Source organism: Canis lupus, chromosome 20 (assembly GCF_048164855.1).
Source record: "Canis lupus baileyi chromosome 20, mCanLup2.hap1, whole genome shotgun sequence".
NCBI classification, from domain to species: Eukaryota; Metazoa; Chordata; class Mammalia; order Carnivora; family Canidae; genus Canis; species Canis lupus.
In genome coordinates this window covers 17,086,866-17,105,395 of record NC_132857.1, presented here as the reverse complement: position 1 = coordinate 17,105,395, position 18,530 = coordinate 17,086,866, and the positions used below count along the sequence as shown (strand labels likewise).

General features: G+C 35.8%; 1 protein-coding gene across 1 annotated transcript in view; it reads left to right on the top strand.

Moving 5' to 3' along the window:
* The window catches only part of FAT4 (FAT atypical cadherin 4), a 173,704-nt gene that overhangs the window by 113,012 nt on the left and 42,162 nt on the right, over positions 1–18,530 (top strand). The window contains exons 7-8 of the mRNA XM_072788481.1: positions 5,184–5,364; positions 16,622–16,872. Of these exons, the coding sequence (XP_072644582.1) occupies positions 5,184–5,364; positions 16,622–16,872 (432 nt within the window). The remainder of the gene's footprint in view (positions 1–5,183; positions 5,365–16,621; positions 16,873–18,530) is intronic.

Sequence of the window (18,530 nt, the reverse complement as noted above, 5' to 3'; positions counted from 1 at the left end):
AGATTTTCATATAAAGAATCAAAGGAAAAGACTACAGAACAAGAACAAGGCCTAATGGTATGCATTATGGGTTTATATAAAGATGAATTAAATGAAAGTATTCCTGCTCTCAATTAGCTTATAGCTTAATAGAGGATATGACAAATACATCAATAGTAATAATCATATAGAGTAAAACATCTGCAATAAGAATGGCAGTTTTATCTGAGCTCAATGAACTAAAAGATTTTTTTAAGAGTTCTAAATTGGCTCTCTCTTTCCACTTTGGATGAATATAAATAAATTCCTTAGATTCTTTGAGTCTCAAATTTTTCATAAAAAATAAACAATACCTACTTCATGGATTCTGTATATTAAATGAGTAGTACATATAAAAGATATATATATATATATATACATACACATATATGATTTCAATTAAGTGTTCAACAACATGTATATGCAGATATACATATGTATATATACATTTATACTTCCATTTATAGACAAAATGGGGCTAAGTTTACACAGAATAATTAATATTTCAGTTTTTTGACATACTAATGTTGAGGCTTTTTGGCAACTTGCAGGAGGAGGCATTCCATATTTCTCTTGATTTCATCTTCCTGCTTAAAGTTTAAAGGTGGTGACTTCCAGAGCTCACACTATCAGTGGACAGAATGAGGAGAGATCTGGGAGTATGGTGGTAGGCCCCATGCCCAAAAATAAAAGTAAAATATATTGGAGACAGAATTCAAATTTAGGGTTAGTTAAATCTCAGCAAATGACTTAGAAATTTGGAACAATGTGTTTGTAATATATACTTGTAAAATTGGGGAAAAAAAGTAGATAAGACCTAATGCACATCCTTTGGGGCAACAAGAAAGGGAGATCCCTAGAGAAACTGCAGTTCACTCTGTCAATTCATGAAGAAAATAGTAAGAGCCCTAAGTACTTATAAAGTAGATTGTGGCTGTTACTAAGGGAAGAATAGGGGAATCTGGGGATCACTCTTTGCTTGAGAAGAGTCCCCATGTAGATATAATCTTTATTGTTTCCATTTAGAGAAATTAAAATTTGAAAAATGATTTTGAAAATGCACCTAAAGACAGTTGATTTGACTTTTAGTTTGGGACAACCCACAGAATCTCACTAAATCTAGCCACCTATGGGACTGCTTCTCAAGCCAGAACCTTCTGTTGTCACTGGTGTGCTTTTAAAATCCTTTGGAAAATTAGACATTCTCTGGTATGAAAACAGTAAGATTGAACTTGCTGAATATTTTCCTGCGTAAACAGTGTTTTTCTCTTTTTGCTTACTAATTCAGAAAACACATCAGCAACAATATTTATGTAGTTTATAGACAAAGAAAGAAATCACATGTTCCTGACCAAATGTTAGTCATCATTTTATGTGGTTTTTCCGTATATGTGTCATCAGACACTTTAGAATACCAAAGATAAAATCTTTGGTTGGTAGTTACCGGGTTATTTCTTAACAAATTTAAGTATTTATTATTTGTTAGAGAGCAATGTGCATACCAGAAATATGTAGGTCTTCTTTAAACTCTCATTGTAAATTACCAATATTTTTTTTATTTTTTAAATTTCCAATCAACGTATCCTCCACAAAACTATGAAAGTTTTGAGAACTAAGTGTCTAATATTGTTATACTATAAAGGGATCATTAAGAGGAAAGGATGACTCAAATGTTTTCCTAAATAATATTATTATAGAACGGACTCAAAAGTTTTGTTGAGGAACAAAAATCCTGAGAATAATGACATAGAAATCTGTAAGATTTAAAAATGAATCTTCTATAGGTCAACTTTTAATTTTTCTTATTCCAAAGCGAGTACAATGGGGCACCTGGTGGCTCAGTTGGTTAAGCATCTGCCTTCCGCTCAGGTCATGACCCCAGGGTCCTAGGATCAAGTCCTGCATCTGGGCTCCCTGCTCCATGGAAAGCCTGCTTCTCCCTCCCCCTCTCCTCCTCTCCCAGCTCATGGCCTATCTCTCATTCTTTCTTTTTCTCAAATAAACAAATAAATAAAATCTTTAAGAAAAAAAAGGCAGTACAAGAACAGGGAGTAATAAAGAATACATTTTAACCATGTGCCAGTCACTATGGCATGTTACATTTCCCTCTATACCTCTTTGGTATAGGTTCTATGCTTATTATTCCCATTTTGCAGACAAAGATACTGAGATTTAGTGAGTAGAGTTCAATGGCAGTAAAGGAAATGAAAGAGCCCTCCATCTCCTCCTATCCTTTGCTTCTAGGACCTCAATTTAGTTATTCCCTCTCTCTACTCATCATAGTATAAACATTTGCCTTCCCATGACCACCTCTTCTTGCCCACAAAAAAGAGAGATATCCTCTAGGTACATTTTTTCGATGTAACCAGTGGAAGAGATACTAACATGATGCAGATATTTCACCAAATTATATATAATTAAACACATATAAGAGATTTAGGTTAAACATTAATGATCAATAATGCCCCTGAATATATTTAATTAGCTTTAATATGACCCTTGTAAGAAATTCCAAGTTTCTTTTCTTTTTTTTTTTTAAGATTTTATTTATTTATTCATGAGAGACACACAGAGAGAGAGAGAGGCAGAGACATAGGCAGAGGAGAAGAAGGCTCTCTTTAGGGAGTCTCATTGGGACTAGATCACAGGACCCAGGGATCATGATCTGAGCCAAAGGCAGATGTTCAACCACTGAGCCACCCAGGTACCCCAGAAATTCAAAATTTCTGACAACATTGTTGTTTCCAGATGCCCCACAAACTTCAGGGTTCCTCACTGATTCACTTTTTTCTCCAATTTGTGTCTTGTATTTTTCTACGGGCCCAGGTTGTCCAAGGTCCCAGTATATCTCACTGAGTGGCACCTGTTCAACTCCTAGCAACGCCTTCCAGCCTTTTGCCAGTGGCAAACATCTTGACATACAAGTCACATGTATTAAATCCCAGCTTCCTCACTATATCTATGGTCTTGAAAAAGTCACATAACCTAATTATCAGCTTATTTAAACATAAAATGGAGATAGCAGAAGTACTCACTGATGAGGATTGGATAAAATAATCCATGTAAACTTCTTAAACCAGTACTTGCATACCTAAGAACTCAATAAGCATTTGATATGGTCATTATTAATGGGTTGAGTGAGATTTTTTAATGTCTTCTTTTGATGTACTTCTTCAATGTTTATAATACCTCCAAATCTATTTTGTGTGTGAGATATTTGTGGCATCATTTTACCATGATTTACACTAAGTGACTAATGAAAAGGCAATTATACTATTTTAGTAAGTTTGTAGTTAATGATACAAATTAGCAATAGTGAGGACTAATTTCCTGTCATTTAATATAAAATCCAAACATCTAAAAGATAAGACTTGGGATGCCTGGATGAATTAGTCAGTTAAGTGTCTGACTGGATTTTGGCTCAGGTCATGATCTTGAGGTTGTGAAATCAAGTTCTACGTTGGGTTCTGTGCGGAGCAGGGATCTGCTTAGAATTCTTTCTCTCCCTCTGCTCCCTCTCCCCACCCTCAAATGCTACATGCACTCTCTCTTTCTCTCTCTCTCTCTGTACCTCTCTTTCTCTCTCAAAAATAAACAAATAATAAAATAAGAGAAAATAAAATAAAAGATGAAACTTTGGCAGTCATGAATTTAAAAATATCTTAATGTAAATGGAATGCTTAACATAAAGTATCTTGCTAAGAAAGATATATATGGCAGTAAGTATCACTATGTAGCCTAAATTTAATTCCATAAGTTTCTGGGAGCGATCATGCTTCATTATAGTGCCCAGCTCAACTGGTCATATACATTTTCATCTAACATAGAGTTCGAGCTTCCTGATACAGAGTACAGAAATAACAGATCACCAAACCCACTGGGTTCCATAATTTTCTAGTCTGATGATTTGGGTTACTATACATTTGAGCATAAAAGCTAATTGGTTTCAGGCCATCAGTGATTACAATCTAAGAACATAGGAAAAGTTTAAATAGTAGTAAAGGAAATATCAGCAAATCACAAGATTACTAGAAAAAAATAGTTATCAGAAGGTTGTGAATCTCAATACCAATCTGTGAGAGTAAAAGGGCACACCATACACATTTTACAGAGAAATGAATGAGTGAACAAATTGGTGGCATTTTAAAAATGTGTCAAGTGCTAGAAATAAGTAGAACTTAAACCTCATGTAAGGAGAAATAATTGGGAAACAAAGCTTTAATATCTTAAATGAAAACAGAATATCCAGGGCTTTGTTTTATTTCAGATAAACACAGCTAAACATATCTCTATTGTTTCTATTTAGAGAAATTAAAATTTGAAAAATGATTTCGAAAATGCACCTAAAGGTAGTTAATTTGACTTACAGTTGTGGGACGACCCATAGAATCTAAACAAATACGGCATCTGATCTCCACCACAAAGAGTCTGTTAACTTTGTGTAATACAGACACTGTACACCAAGGTTTTGTTAAATGTTGGCTTTTTGTTACATGCTGATAACAGAGCTGGAACAAGAAATTTAAAAAATTGTTTCATATTTATATTACACAATAAATAAATGTAACATTCCAAGTCCGCTCATTGACATAATGTTATTTCCAGCTAGTGGAAGATTGTGGTTTTGAACTTGAAGCTTTATTTCTTTTTTCTTTACAAACAAATATTAGTACAGGAAAGGGTATTGGAAGACCTAGGAACAAAAATTTTTGATGTTAACATTGATAGTCACAGCTAGGAATTTAGTTTTCTTGCCTTGTCAGTTGGCCAGCTATTCAGTGCCCATGGGTATTGTCCAAATCTGGACTGAGCTATTTTAATGGAATTTCAAGGAAACCAGTAATGAATGCCTCTCCTGTGGTGTTTAAATGATATTGTTGTGTTCTACATTGCTGAATCAGCACCTTTAAAATAGAACTAGAGATTGATATACTCTTTTTTGTGCAGTATCACCAGAAAAGATTTGAAATACTCGTTCATAAATGAAAATACTTTTCTTGTAACAAACTTAAAAATCACTCCACTGCTTGTAGCATTTGGAAATTTTACTTTGAGATATTTTCTAATATCTCTTCAGTAGTGCTATCTATAACCAATTATTGTTACATTTTCTATTATCTTTGTTATTTGTAAATATGAAAAGCTTGATTCTGTCTTCCTTCTAGGATCCCCAGCCCTGACTGGGACTGGAACAATCAATGTCATAATAGATGACGTCAATGACAATGTCCCCACTTTTGCCAGTAAAATGTATTTCACAACAATTCCTGAAGATGCACCAACTGGAACAGACGTTTTATTGGTAAATGCCTCAGATGCTGATGCATCAACAAATGCAGTTATCAGGTCAGTACATTTCCCTCTGTAAATTTTGTTTTTCTCATCAAACATTAGTATTTGGTCTAAATGAATATAATGCTTAATTTTACTATAAATTCTGTGATATTAACACATAGCCCTATTGTGGTTACCTACCTTTAAATTATCAATTATGCTTAAAATGAGTATTTAAACAATAATTTTATTTATTGTTCCAAAATTTTAATTAATTTTATTTATATTTTTATTATATCTCATGATTTTGTAGTTCATGCAGTCCATTTGTAGGGCAAGGTTCACAGGGAGATTCTTCTGCTTGATGTGATTGACTGGTATCACTTGGTGGTATTTACATGGTCACTGAGTGATTTGGAGGGCTCAAGATGTCTTCACTCAATGTCTGGTGCCTTGGAGGGGATGGCTCATCTGGGCCCCTATCTCTGATCTGTGGTTTCAGGGTTTCTCAATGTGGTTCTTTAGAAGATAGTTAAAATGGGCTACATGGTAGCTCTGGACTCCAAGAACTTCAGGTGAAAGCTGGCAGTACTCCTAAGGAAAAGGCCTGGAAGTGACATAGCATCACTTCCATAACACTTTTTTTTTTTTTTTTGTCAAAGCAGCCATGACCTGCTCAGATTGACTGGGAGGAGAAGTGCACATCACCTCTTGATGGGAGGAGTATCAAAGAATTTTTAACCCAACCATTAGCCCCAATAAGAATATTTATATTTTCAAAGTTTAAAAAGTTTATTTTACTCTACTTACCTCTGTTTAAAGTGGAGAAAATAATACGATATCTTGTTCAGAGAGGATGTGAAAGCAGTTGGGTTGTAACATTTGGTGGATCTAATTGTGTCACATTTCCTCTAGGCCCATTCTACACTTTAAGAAATGAAGATTTCTAAACTTTCCAGAGAAAAGTCTCAAAAACATAAGTGTTTCATACCCAATATCACCCCTACCTTCTATAAGCTGATATTAGGTAAATTAGAGTGGGTCAGATGACTATGGGAATAATAGAAGAGAGTATTTGAGAGTACAGAGGAATTATTAGTCAAGGGTGGCCCATGCATGTTGATATTGTGATGATTTGGTTAGTGATTTATTTTGTTTGTTACTAAATTCCTATTTACAAAAATCACTTTGGGAAACTGGCATTCATCTCTTTCTGCTGGTAGAGATGACTGAGTTATGTAGAAGGTCTCAAGGTATTTTTCATTTAATAGACATGCATTGATATATTAGTATGACTAACAAGGCAGAGTTTCCACTTTCTTTGAGCCTTCATTCTTTTGCAGTAGATAAACAATTTAACATGACATAGATAAGATTACTTCTTATGGCAAATGCAGCCTTAAAAATAAAACAGGCTTATATAACAAAGAGTGACAAGAAACTTTTAGATATGGTTATTATGGGTGGTCTCTCTAAGGAGGTGAAATGTCAGGCTGGAGAACTGAGGAGTGGGTTGGAAGTAAGCATGGTATATTTAGGAGGCTTTATGAGTGTGAACCACTGAGTGAGAAAGGGGTCAGAGAGGGCCATACAAGGGCTGCTAGGTCATGATAAGAAATTAAGATTTTTATGTTTTAGAAATTGAGATTTTTAAATGTATTTTTATGTGAGAAATTATTGGAGTATTTCAAGCATGGACCAAGATAAACTGATCTGTTTGGACTGGATTGGAGGAGGCAGGAATATAGAAAGAAGCTATTGGGAGAGAAACCAGTGAGACCATTTAGGTACTAATTAATATAGTGATTCAAACAAAAGATGGAGTGTTCTTGTACTAAGGTGGAGAAATGAAAATTGAATAGATTTGTAAAATATATGATATTGTAAGTAGGAATAAAAAGAAAGAGAATAAAATCAGAGTCATCTACTAAGTTTTTGACTTAAACACCTGGACAGATGGTACCATTGTAGATAGCCCTGGAGAAGAAATATGCGTGGAAGAAACCAGAAGTTCTTATTTGGTACAATATGACATGACTACCCATCATTCACATAGAGATATCAGTTGAGACATTGAAGATACGAATGTGAAGCTTAGGTTAGGGTCAGGGCTGATTTTGGAATCATCAATGCTTAGAGCACATTTAAAACCAAAGAAATGAATAAGAACACTTTAAGAGAGAGTATAGAGAAACAAAAGAAGGGCAAGAACTGGTTACTTGAAATTCTCTCAATGCCTGAAAGACAGGTGTAGAAGGAAGTGTCACCTAGGTAGCTTAGCAGTTCTGGCCAGAGATACAGGAAGAAATCCAGAAGATGCATATTGACCTGCACTTTAAGAGGGAAGGCTATGCATGAACTTCTTTCAGAAGGCTGAAAACTTCCAGGAAAAGAACTGAATTCCAAGTGGCTTATACAGTCAAGTCAGTAAGGATGGGGAAAATTCCTGCCTAAAGTCATAGCTATATGCCTGTTGGGTCACCGTGCTTAGCACCACCTGGAGAGAGGCAGGTACAACTTGCCTTCTTCCTGGTATGAGCCTCAAAAGACCAGTAAATACCACTTCCTTTGCTTTTCCTACACCAAAACATAGAAATAACGGAATCCATACCCTAAGAACTAGTCTTGGCTTAGTGTTAAGAGCACAACCATGAGAATGAAGCTGTGTAGAATTGCATCCTGACTCTACTATTAATTGCAGCACAGCCTATTTAACATTTCTGGGCATTTTTTTCTTTCTTTTTTTTTTTTTAAAGATTTTATTTATTCATTTGACAGTGAGGGAGAGATAGCACAAGCAGGGGGAGCAGCTGGGACAGCAAGAAGCAAGGGCTTCTGCTAAGCTGGAAGCCCAATATGGGACTCGATCCCAGGACTCTGGGATCATGACCTGACCTGAGGGCCAGACACTTAACTGACTTGGCCACTCAGGTGCCCCTGAGCATCAGTTTTCTTATCAATGAAATAGGTATACTAAATAATACAACTGACTTGATAGAATTATTGTGAAGACAAATAAAACGCATAAGTGAACTGCTTAGAATAAATAGTGCCTAAAACAAAAAATACTCAATATCCATCAACCCATACTGTTCTAAGTATGCAAAGAACTTTTCCCTTCGCCTGTCATCTGTTAGTGGTCAGTAAGTTTCTGACAATTTTGGAAGAGATGTCTCCTGTCCATTGTAGTGTTTTGGTCTAGTAAATCTTTATCTGCCATGCCAAAGAGTCTAAAGATAATATGTAGACAATCACCAATCAGTAGCAGAACAGTATCCGTGTCTGAGATGTTTCATTTGCTGAAATAATCATGAAGCCTCATGTTTACACAGTTGATGAGGAATGCTATGAGGCTCTGCTGTCTTCTGGTGTGCGTCAAAGTTTCACTGAGAAATGTGACCCTATGCTTGTGAGCAATGGTGATCACCGTAAAGTTGGTCTAGAAAATCCTGTCCAGAATGTTTTATACAGTTGTACTGGTAGCTTTGAAATGATTGTTTTGATTTGAGAGTATGTGTTTTGGTTGTTTGGTTGACTGGTTAAATTTTCTTCTTCCTTTAATGTCAAAGAATTAAACTTGTGCTTTTACATTCACTAAGATCTATAAAATACATCTGTAAAAATCTTTAAATGATGACTTTGACTGTCATAGAGTCAGATAATATAGAAATGGAAGCTATTTTTATCTTGTAAAAATAATTAAATCCATTATCCTAAAATAGACAATTCCTATAGCTTAGATTCAAAATGTTTTCATAAAGTAATTATACCAGCCTAAATCTTATTTACTCTGTCCTCGTATATTTTTAATGAGATAAAATAGATTTTTCTATTAAGTGTCAATCATGCCTTACTCATCACAGAATCCAAGAGAAATCTATTCTCCAGATTGATAGAGCTGTTTTATATTGCTTATTTAAATATCACACATGTAAGTCATTTACCCAACTACTGATGGGCTCTCTAATAGCACAACCCGTTACTTGTCATATAATTTGTTAATTTTCCCTTATGGTCTACCTTAGTCTTGTACATAGCATATTTATTTATATTTTTCTTTCTACCCATTTGATCAAGCTATACATTTTGATGGGTGGTGCATTTACTTTGAGTTATATACTTTATTTCATTTTTAGTGTTTTCCAACCTGGTAAACTAGCCTGTATTAATTCCTAGTCTTTTTTTTTTTTTAGATTTTACTTATTTATTCTTAAGAGACACACAAAGAGAGAGAGAGAGAGGGAGAGGCAGAGACAGAGGCAGAGGGAGAAGCAGGCTCCATGCAGGGAGCCTGACGTGGGACTCGATCCCCTGTCTCCAGGATCAGGCCCTGGGCTGAAGGTGGCATTAAACCACTGAGCCACCCAGGCTGCCCTAATTCCTAGTCTTTATCTAGTTTATATATTTGCTTCCCAGACAGACATCCATTCCAGAAGTTAGCTTTTGGGGATGTGTATCCCTTTTTTCTCCCAACCAGTCCAAATCTCCATTTAAATCTCACCTCTAACTTTCATTGGAGAAACTCACGAAACTATGTTGACAGGGTCAACATTCAAAGGCAGATCCCTAAAAAAAAAAAAAACAAAAAAAACAAAGGCAGATCCCTTACCTTACTCTCTGTTCTAATTCCATCCCATCTAATTTCCTCCAAATCTTTATTTAACAGTTTTTGCATTTCTCTCTTGGATCTTCAAATCTTCTCTGTTCCCTGGATCATGTATTGACCCCTATGGAAATGTTGAGAATATCTAATAACTGATATTGAATGCTAATTCCTTTATTTACCTACCATGACCTAGAAAAATCACATTTGTGCCTCTAAGGCTCGGTATATCCATTAGTAAAAGTGGAGATAGGAACTATTACTTTATAATTTGTGAGAGTTAAATATATATGATCACCTATTATGTGTGAAGTAGTATATATGCAATCAGTTAAGAAACATAAATGTCTCTAATACAATTATCAGGACACAAAAGTCACTAAATTGGTGTTAATTTTTTCCATTTTATTCTTATGTCTATTTTATTCCTAATATATTCTTACATGCACGATGTCTGCAATATAGAAGTGACTGACAAATAAATGCATTGAATGAATGATTCCAATATTCTTAGAGCTGTTGTTTTTAACTTATTTTTTTATACATTTTTAAGAGAGTGGGTCACTTCCTCACAGTTTTCTCTAACCATTTATTCTTGAAAATGTTTCAATCTGATTTTCTCCTTCATTGCTTTATTTAAAAAAAGAATCTATCCAAAGATCCTGCTGAAATTTATCCAGTCCAGTGATTTTTCTGAGTCTTTATTTTCCTTTACCTTTTGCAATATTTGCACTACAGGTCGTCCTTTCTCTTGGCATTTGTTTTTTCCTCCTCAATGTCTATTTAAATGTTATCTCTTGTTTCTCACTCTGCATCTCTACCACATTTTCTAATTCACCTTCTGATCTCCTCTCTTTACAGAATAATTTGGATATTCCCCACAATGCTTTTTCTCAGTCCTCTGTGCCCTCCCCTTTTTGTATGTGAGAGCAAGAGAGAATAATCAATTTTCACAGTTGCAAGCACCCAGAAAACTATGCAGAAAACTCTAATCTGTGTTCTCCATCTGACTCCATCCCCAAACTCCCTGCCTATATTTATAACTCTGTGGTGGACACCCCTACCTGGAGGTCCTGTTGGCATCAGAAGCACAACATATCAGAAACTCCTAACTTTTCCTGTTTCTCATCTTGGCATTCTGCTTTCTTTTAATGGTGTTGCCTTGCTTTCTTCATCCACGTTTGCTAGCCAAGGGTCATTCTCTCCCTCTATACTCAGTCAATGGACAAGTTCTCATGTTTCTTCTTTACTAATGCCTCTGGCACCCATTCTTTTCTGTGCATCCTTCTTGCCAAGATTTTAGTTCAGTCCACAATTACATCATGCCTGGACTATTACAATAAAAATTAACTTTCTTCTCTGACTCTGGTTTCTAATCCCTCCAATCTGTATACCACACTGTACTGTATAATCTTGGAGTCCTCACTATGGCCCAGGCACTTTATGTTCTGAGGACTTGGGCCCTCTAGCTCCCACAAGGAGAACAGTTCAGTACAGGACATAATTTTGTAATCTTGTAATTATAGTACTCTGCTGACAAGTAGAGTTTAAGTACAGAATGGATGGAGAGGACGGCATATTTGTTGCTATCTGAAGAAATCAGTAGAAGCTTCAAGTAGTTAATGATTTTTAGAAAGACTGAGAAGTAGCTTGTCAACAAATAAGGGATGAAGGATCTTCTAGGCAAAGACAATAACAGGTACAAGGGCAAAGAGCTCTGCAGAAGCAGTGTCTGAGAAGCAAAGCTGTTGTGTCTGGTTGGTGTGGGTTAAGAATGGGCCTTGTAGACCAAATGAGAAAATCACACTTCTGTCTGCATCTAACGGGAGAAACAACTGAAGTGTTGAAGCTGAGCAATAACATGAATAGTCTACATTTTACGATGATTTATCTCTCAGTGTTGTAGGAAGTGATCTGGATGAAGTAAAGCCTGGGTCAGTGAATGAAAGAGCAATGGCAGTAATATGAACCAGCTTGGGCATTCAGGGGCTCAGCCTTAACAATGATACTCTTTTCCTTAAAATCTTTCAACTTCCAGTTTGTCCATGGCATAATGCCCAGTCTCCATATTCCAGTCACTCCATAAATGGCCCCAGCATCTTCCCTAGCTTTTTCTGCCCAAATCCTCAACATATAGCCAAACTTTCAGGCTCACTGGATTACTTTCTGCTCCTGGGAAAGGAATCTGTGTTTTCTCAAGCTTTATGGTTTTGTTCAAATTATTCTTTATCCTAAACCAAGGTTCTGCAAGCTGCAGTCTGCAGGCTAGATTCGGCCCAGTGCCTGCATTTGTAAATAAAGTCATTTTGGAATATAGCCATGCCCGTTCACATCCGTATTGTCTATGGCTGTTTTTGTACTGCAGTGGCAAGTTGAGTATTTCAGCGGAGCTCTTAATGATTTTCCAAAGCCATATTTACTAACACTGGCCTTTCCGGAGAAAATCTGCTGACTCCTAACTTGGAACACCTTTCTCCCTTTTCACTACTATTGTAAGATGGGTAGCCCCTTTAAAACTCAGCTTAAATTTAGCCTTCCTCACGGATGGCTTTCTTTTAATCATTTCACTCACAAGCGGCCTCTTTGGCTTTTGGATACCTAGAGCAATGCTTCTGAATGGAACACTGAATGGTAATTCATAACACTTAAGTGTAACTGCCTGGTCTTGTGCTTAATTTTCTATCTCTCTTTCTTCCATTTCGGATGTAGTCTTGGAGACAGGATTTTTAGCTTCTAATTCATGTCTCTGTTAGTCCGCCTATCCATTTAACTAAGTAAGTAGATGGATTATAATATATTATAAATGCTAGATTATTAAATTACAACTACATATATGTATATGCTGTTACATGTGTAAACCTGGATTTTAATTCTTGTCATGTACCAATTCCAATTCCAAGTGCATATCATATGAAATTACATTTAATATTCAAAACCACCATGTGAAAGGAATGCATATGTGATTCACACTTTACAGGTGGAAAGAAAAGGCTTAGAAAGGTTTAGGCATTTTATGAATTCAAGTGTTATGAGTGAGGTAAAAATTCACACCCAAGTGAATGGTGTTTCAAAGTGCCATCTCTTAACTATTACTAAATTATCATAGTCTAGTAACATACAGCACAGGCTTTACTATCCTAGTAGATCTCAGAAAAAGGCAAACAAGGTTAAATCAAACTGGGATATTTTAGCTTTACAAGGGCAAAAATGATTGATTTAGATTGTAGAGAACAATGATGTCAATGTATGCCAATAATTTGTAACAGTACTTTCTTATTCTTGAATCAGCAAATAACTAACATATTTGTTGATTTGCATTGAACCAAATCAATGTAAACCAATTCTATATTGACACATCTTAAACAAGGAGAGTCCCCTTTGGCCTTAGCAAACAGTTACAGCATTTCTTATCTCAGTTCAGGCTGAGTTTTACCTTCTTTATATTGTAGTATAATGAAATAAGTGTGTGTTGAAGTCATAAAGATGGAAGTTCAAACCCTAGATTTAGGGAATCCCTGGGTGGCTCAGCGGTTTAGTGCCTGCCTTCGGCCCAGGGCATGATCCAGGAGTCCCAGGACCGAGTCCCACGTCGGGCTCCCTGCGGGGGGCCTGCTTCTCCCTCTGCCTGTGTCTGTGCCTCTCTCTCTCTCCGTGTCTTTCTGAATAAATAAATAAAATCTTAAAAAAAAAAACCCTCTAGATTTACCATTTATAGATGGTATGCTTTGTTGTGCAACTACATTAGTCTCTCTTAGATTCAGATTCCTCATCTATAAAAAATCCAAAACACAACCCAAGAGTCAGATTGCTTTGAAGTTAAATGAGAGCATATAAAAAAAATGCCTTGTAGTGTGTTCAGTACATATTAAAAGCCCAGTAAGAGGGATGCCTGGGTGACTCAGTCGTTGAGCATCTGCCTTTGGCTCAGGGCGTGATCCCAGGGTTCCAGGATCAAGTCCCACATTGGGTTCCTTGCAGGGAGCCTACATCTCCTTCTGCCTATGTCTCTGCCTCTCTCTGTGTCTCATGAGTAAATAAATAAAATCTTAAAAAAAAAAAAGGAACACAGTAAGATACTACAAATCTTTAAAGACCATCATAGATGTTTAGATGTTAAAAAGATAGCACAAAACCCAATCTAATAGAGTTTATACCCCAAAGAAATTAATATGGACAAAAAAAAAAGCAGGAAAGATCAACATGAAAGGATGAGAACCAAACCAAGACTGAAGTGATAGAGGAAAGGCAAACCTGAGCATATTATTTTCATTGTTTATCCATTGTGTCCATTCTATGTTTGTCTGTGTGTGTATATTTTAATTTATAAGTATAAATTGTGCAATGCTGGTGTTTCACTGCTGTAATGAGACATTACAGAACACTTCATATTTAAAATTAACTTTTGATATACTTCAGAATCAGGTAAAGTCTAGAAAAAAAATCGCATAGTAACATGATTTTATTCTTTAACGTTCAAGAATAATAAAGATGTTAATTACTTTTTTTTTATAAATTTATTTATTTATTTATGATAGTCACACAGAGAGAGAGAGAGAGGCAGAGACATAGGCAGAGGGAGAAGCAGGCTCCATGCACTGGGAGCCCGACATGGGATTCGATCCCGGGTCTCCAGGATCGCGCCCTGGGCCAAAGGCAGGCGCCAAACCGCTGCGCCACCCAGGGATCCCAAGATGTTAATTACTTTTAAACAATCATATGGTCCATCGCATGTATAATAGCATAAAATAAAGAATAAGAATTTATAGCACAAGATTTCATTATGAACCATTTCATTAAATCGGTACCAGAACTCACATCATTTGCCTTTCAACACATTGTTCTTTCTTTATATACCATGGTCTTTTCATATACAAAAATCCAAATCTAAATTTGCATGCATCTTTCATCACTTTAATTTTATTTTTATTTGTGAATGATTGCAGGAATATTTAACTGACCCCTGATCTTTCCTGTTAAAAGGCTTTAAAAAAAAATTTGTGATGCTGTGAATTACTCTTTTTTCCCCATTAAATTATATGGTAATTTCTACATCCACTGATAGAAACAAGGTTTCCCAGAATAAAATCACACAATTCTCAGAATTCAGGTTCTTACAGAATTTATTGAATAGGTAAAACAATTTGATTATCTCATGAGTCCTGAATTTCTAACTTTAAGAGTTCAATTACAAATCACTGATATTTTTATTTTGATAAAGGGGCTAGATATTTGGTGTGTAAGGACAGCAATTATACTGTATAAAGAGTCACTGCTGGTCCAGGAGATGCTATTCTCATTTACTTCTGATCCTGACATGTGAGTGTACCAAAAAGTGTTAAAAATCTGAGTGATATAAAAAATCTGAGTGATATCAAGTGCTTTATAAATACTGAAGTCTTCTCTCAGCCAAAACTCCTGTCTACTTCTTTTATTCTATTTTGCTATTGTTTTATAGGGCTTATATTTTTAAAAAATATCAGCTCTCCAACAGTTGATTCTCTAAAAAAAGGTTGAAAATGCTGAAATGTTTGTTTTAAACTGTGAGCTTAATGGGAGGAATGCACACACCACTTTATGCAATATGGGGTTTTTTCTGCTGTCTATTAGATACTTTCAGTTGCTTTGTTTTCATGGGCACAAACCAAACTATCGAAACACGGAGTTAATTCCAACAAGGGGGGATCCCTGGGTGGCGCAGCGGTTTGGCGCCTGCCTTTGGCCCAGGGCGCGATCCTGGAGACCCGGGATCGAATCCCACGTCGGGCTCCCGGTGCATGGAGCCTGCTTCTCCCTCTGCCTGTGTCTCTGCCTCTCTCTCTCTGTGACTATCATAAAACATAAAATAAAAAAAAAAATAAATTAATTAATTAAAAAAAAATAATTCCAACAAGGGTATTTCTTTGTTCATATAAAGAGGAAACCTTTTAAAGACATCCATTCCCTTGCCACCCTCCAACCTTAAAAACAATGGACCACAGCCAGTTTCTGAACCTTCAAGCTTAGCTACTTCTTTTCTAGTTGATCTTTGAGGAATACACAGATAGCTTTCCCCTTCATAAAGAAGAGAGAAGCTATTCTCAGTGGAAACTCCTGCTCATTAACCAATCTGGTTAGCATCAGAATATCCATGAAAATGTCATACCTCTCCTGACAACAAGAAAGAAAAGCATAGCCATATGAGGAATGACAAATGAGAGAATTAGTAAGTAGGAATGTCTTTGTATAAATAATCTGTTCTTTAGTTGTTCTGGGTAGTCGATGGATGTCAAATACGGTGTTATTTCTTTAAAAAATAAGAAGTTCAACTGATCTCTGGTTTACTATGGTACACAACAGAAAAATAATTTTTAGATTCATTTAACAGATGTTCATCTGTGATCCTGGCCACTAACCACAATATTAGAGCGAGGTTCTGATTTATGCTTTCAGGTTCACTTATTTATAACACAGTCATCTTCTGGGTATACTTTGGGGCCTTGTATGATCCAAGAAATCCATAGAACTTGTGAGGAACTGCTTGAGCTCATTGGATATTTCACAGTAAAGATTGTCAATGTGATGCCCTCATAAAATTTGAAATATTTATCCTCTAGACATATTCTTTAATTGTGTGATCATACTTCTAGCGATTTTGTTTTATATTTCTGTCTGTTTTTTTTTTATTTTAGTGAATAGATGCTACAACATGATAACCAGAAAAAATATCCCCATCTCTGTTCTCTTTAGTTATAGGATCATTGGTGGAAATTCTCAGTTCACCATCAACCCATCCACGGGACAAATCATCACAAGTGCATTGCTAGACAGGGAAACAAAAGAGAATTATACTTTAGTTGTGGTTTCCAGTGATGCCGGATCCCCAGAGCCTCTTTCCAGTTCCACGAGTGTGCTCGTCACTGTGACTGATGTCAATGACAATCCACCAAGATTTCAACATCACCCATATGTCACTCACATCCCGTCTCCTACTCCTCCAGGTAATCAAGCCAACTCTGAGGTCTCATGGATAAATGCAACTATACATTGGGCATTTTCTATAAGTATATTTCTGTTACTTTTATGTGAACATTTCTGATCTAGCTTAGATTTGCAAATCCTCTAAAGTTCAACTTGTTTTGACTAATGAAATTGCAGGAACGTTGAATCTCATAAATTAATTCTTTTATCCTAGAACAATTGTGCTTAAGATTTTATAATTGCCACATCTTTCCTCATACTACTTCTTAATACTACTTTAATATTTTCAAACGATTAAAATAGTCACTTCCGAGTCAAGAAGGGTTCTGCCCGGAGACATAATTTGTTTGTAAATTCCCTGAGAGGAGGGACATTGTTTCTTTGTTCTTTTTCTTTTCTTTTTATTTTTTTTTTAAGATTTTATTTATTTATTCATGAGAGACACTGCTTTATTTATTCACTGCTGAGCCACTCAGGCATCCTTGCATTTCTCTTTCTTCATTTCAATTTAGATTGGTTTCATTTGCTTGTTTGTAAAGAAAGACAACCTCCCTTAGAACTGCACAAATAGGACAGCCCCGGTGGCTCAGCAGTTTAGCGCCACCTTCAGCCCAGGTATGATCCTGGAGACCTGGGATCGAGTCCCATGTCGGGCTCCCCGCATGGAGCCTGCTTCTCCCTCTGCCTGTGTCTCTGCCTCCCCCTCTCTCTCTCATGAATAAATAAAATCTTAAAAAAAAAAAAAAAAAAAGAACGGCACAAATAATCTGCCATTTGTAATCTTTGAGATGCATTTCAAACTAGAAAATGTACAAATATAGGCCAAATTATTTTGATTTGCCTTGCTCTAAAATGTTTTTAATTAGAAGAAAAAGTATATGGATCCAGGATTTCTCCCCTCAGTGATCTTTGATCTTATATTCACTTGAGAATGTCAAATTGATACCAAAGTATAAAATGCATAAATTTTTGTGCCAACTTTTTATCAAAAGGAAATGTCAATATCAAACTCATAAATCTTTGATGAAGGCCTTTAGCTGAAATGATGCTGACAGACATGATCCTAATTACATCCAATGTGTGGTGATGCAATATAGCATCCCCTATAAAAAGTGAGTATGTAATGCTTATGCATCTTTTCCTCATTAGACTTATTATAATTGATCAGGATCACTGGCCTTAATAAAAGACTTTTCACTTTTGTCACAAACTTTACTGCAGGGGTATGTGTGCAGGTTTGGAAAAAGTTTCTGAACCACTATATCAAAAACATGTCCTTATGGCAGTTTTTCTGCATATTCCTGGTACAATCTGTTCCATTGGCATTCATCCCAAGCACTAACTTTTGGAATCCAAATTGAGTCCATTCTTCCTCAGTTCTTATTTCATACTACTTTATAATTGCTCTAATTGATTTATCTAATTGTATATTATCTCCTTGTGATAATAGCTCACAAATGTTGCTAAGAAACAATGGATATAAAGAATCAAAATAATATTTTAAAACATATTAAAAATTTTGTTGACATGATTACCTGTGTGGCAATTCAACAAGGTTTTAAGACAATATAGAGCAATTATCTTTTTTTCATTGGTTAGAGACAGAGCTTTTAGCAGAGCTCATGTAGTATCATATTTGTTGGAAGTTGTGTTATGTACAGATTTTCCTCCTAGGAAC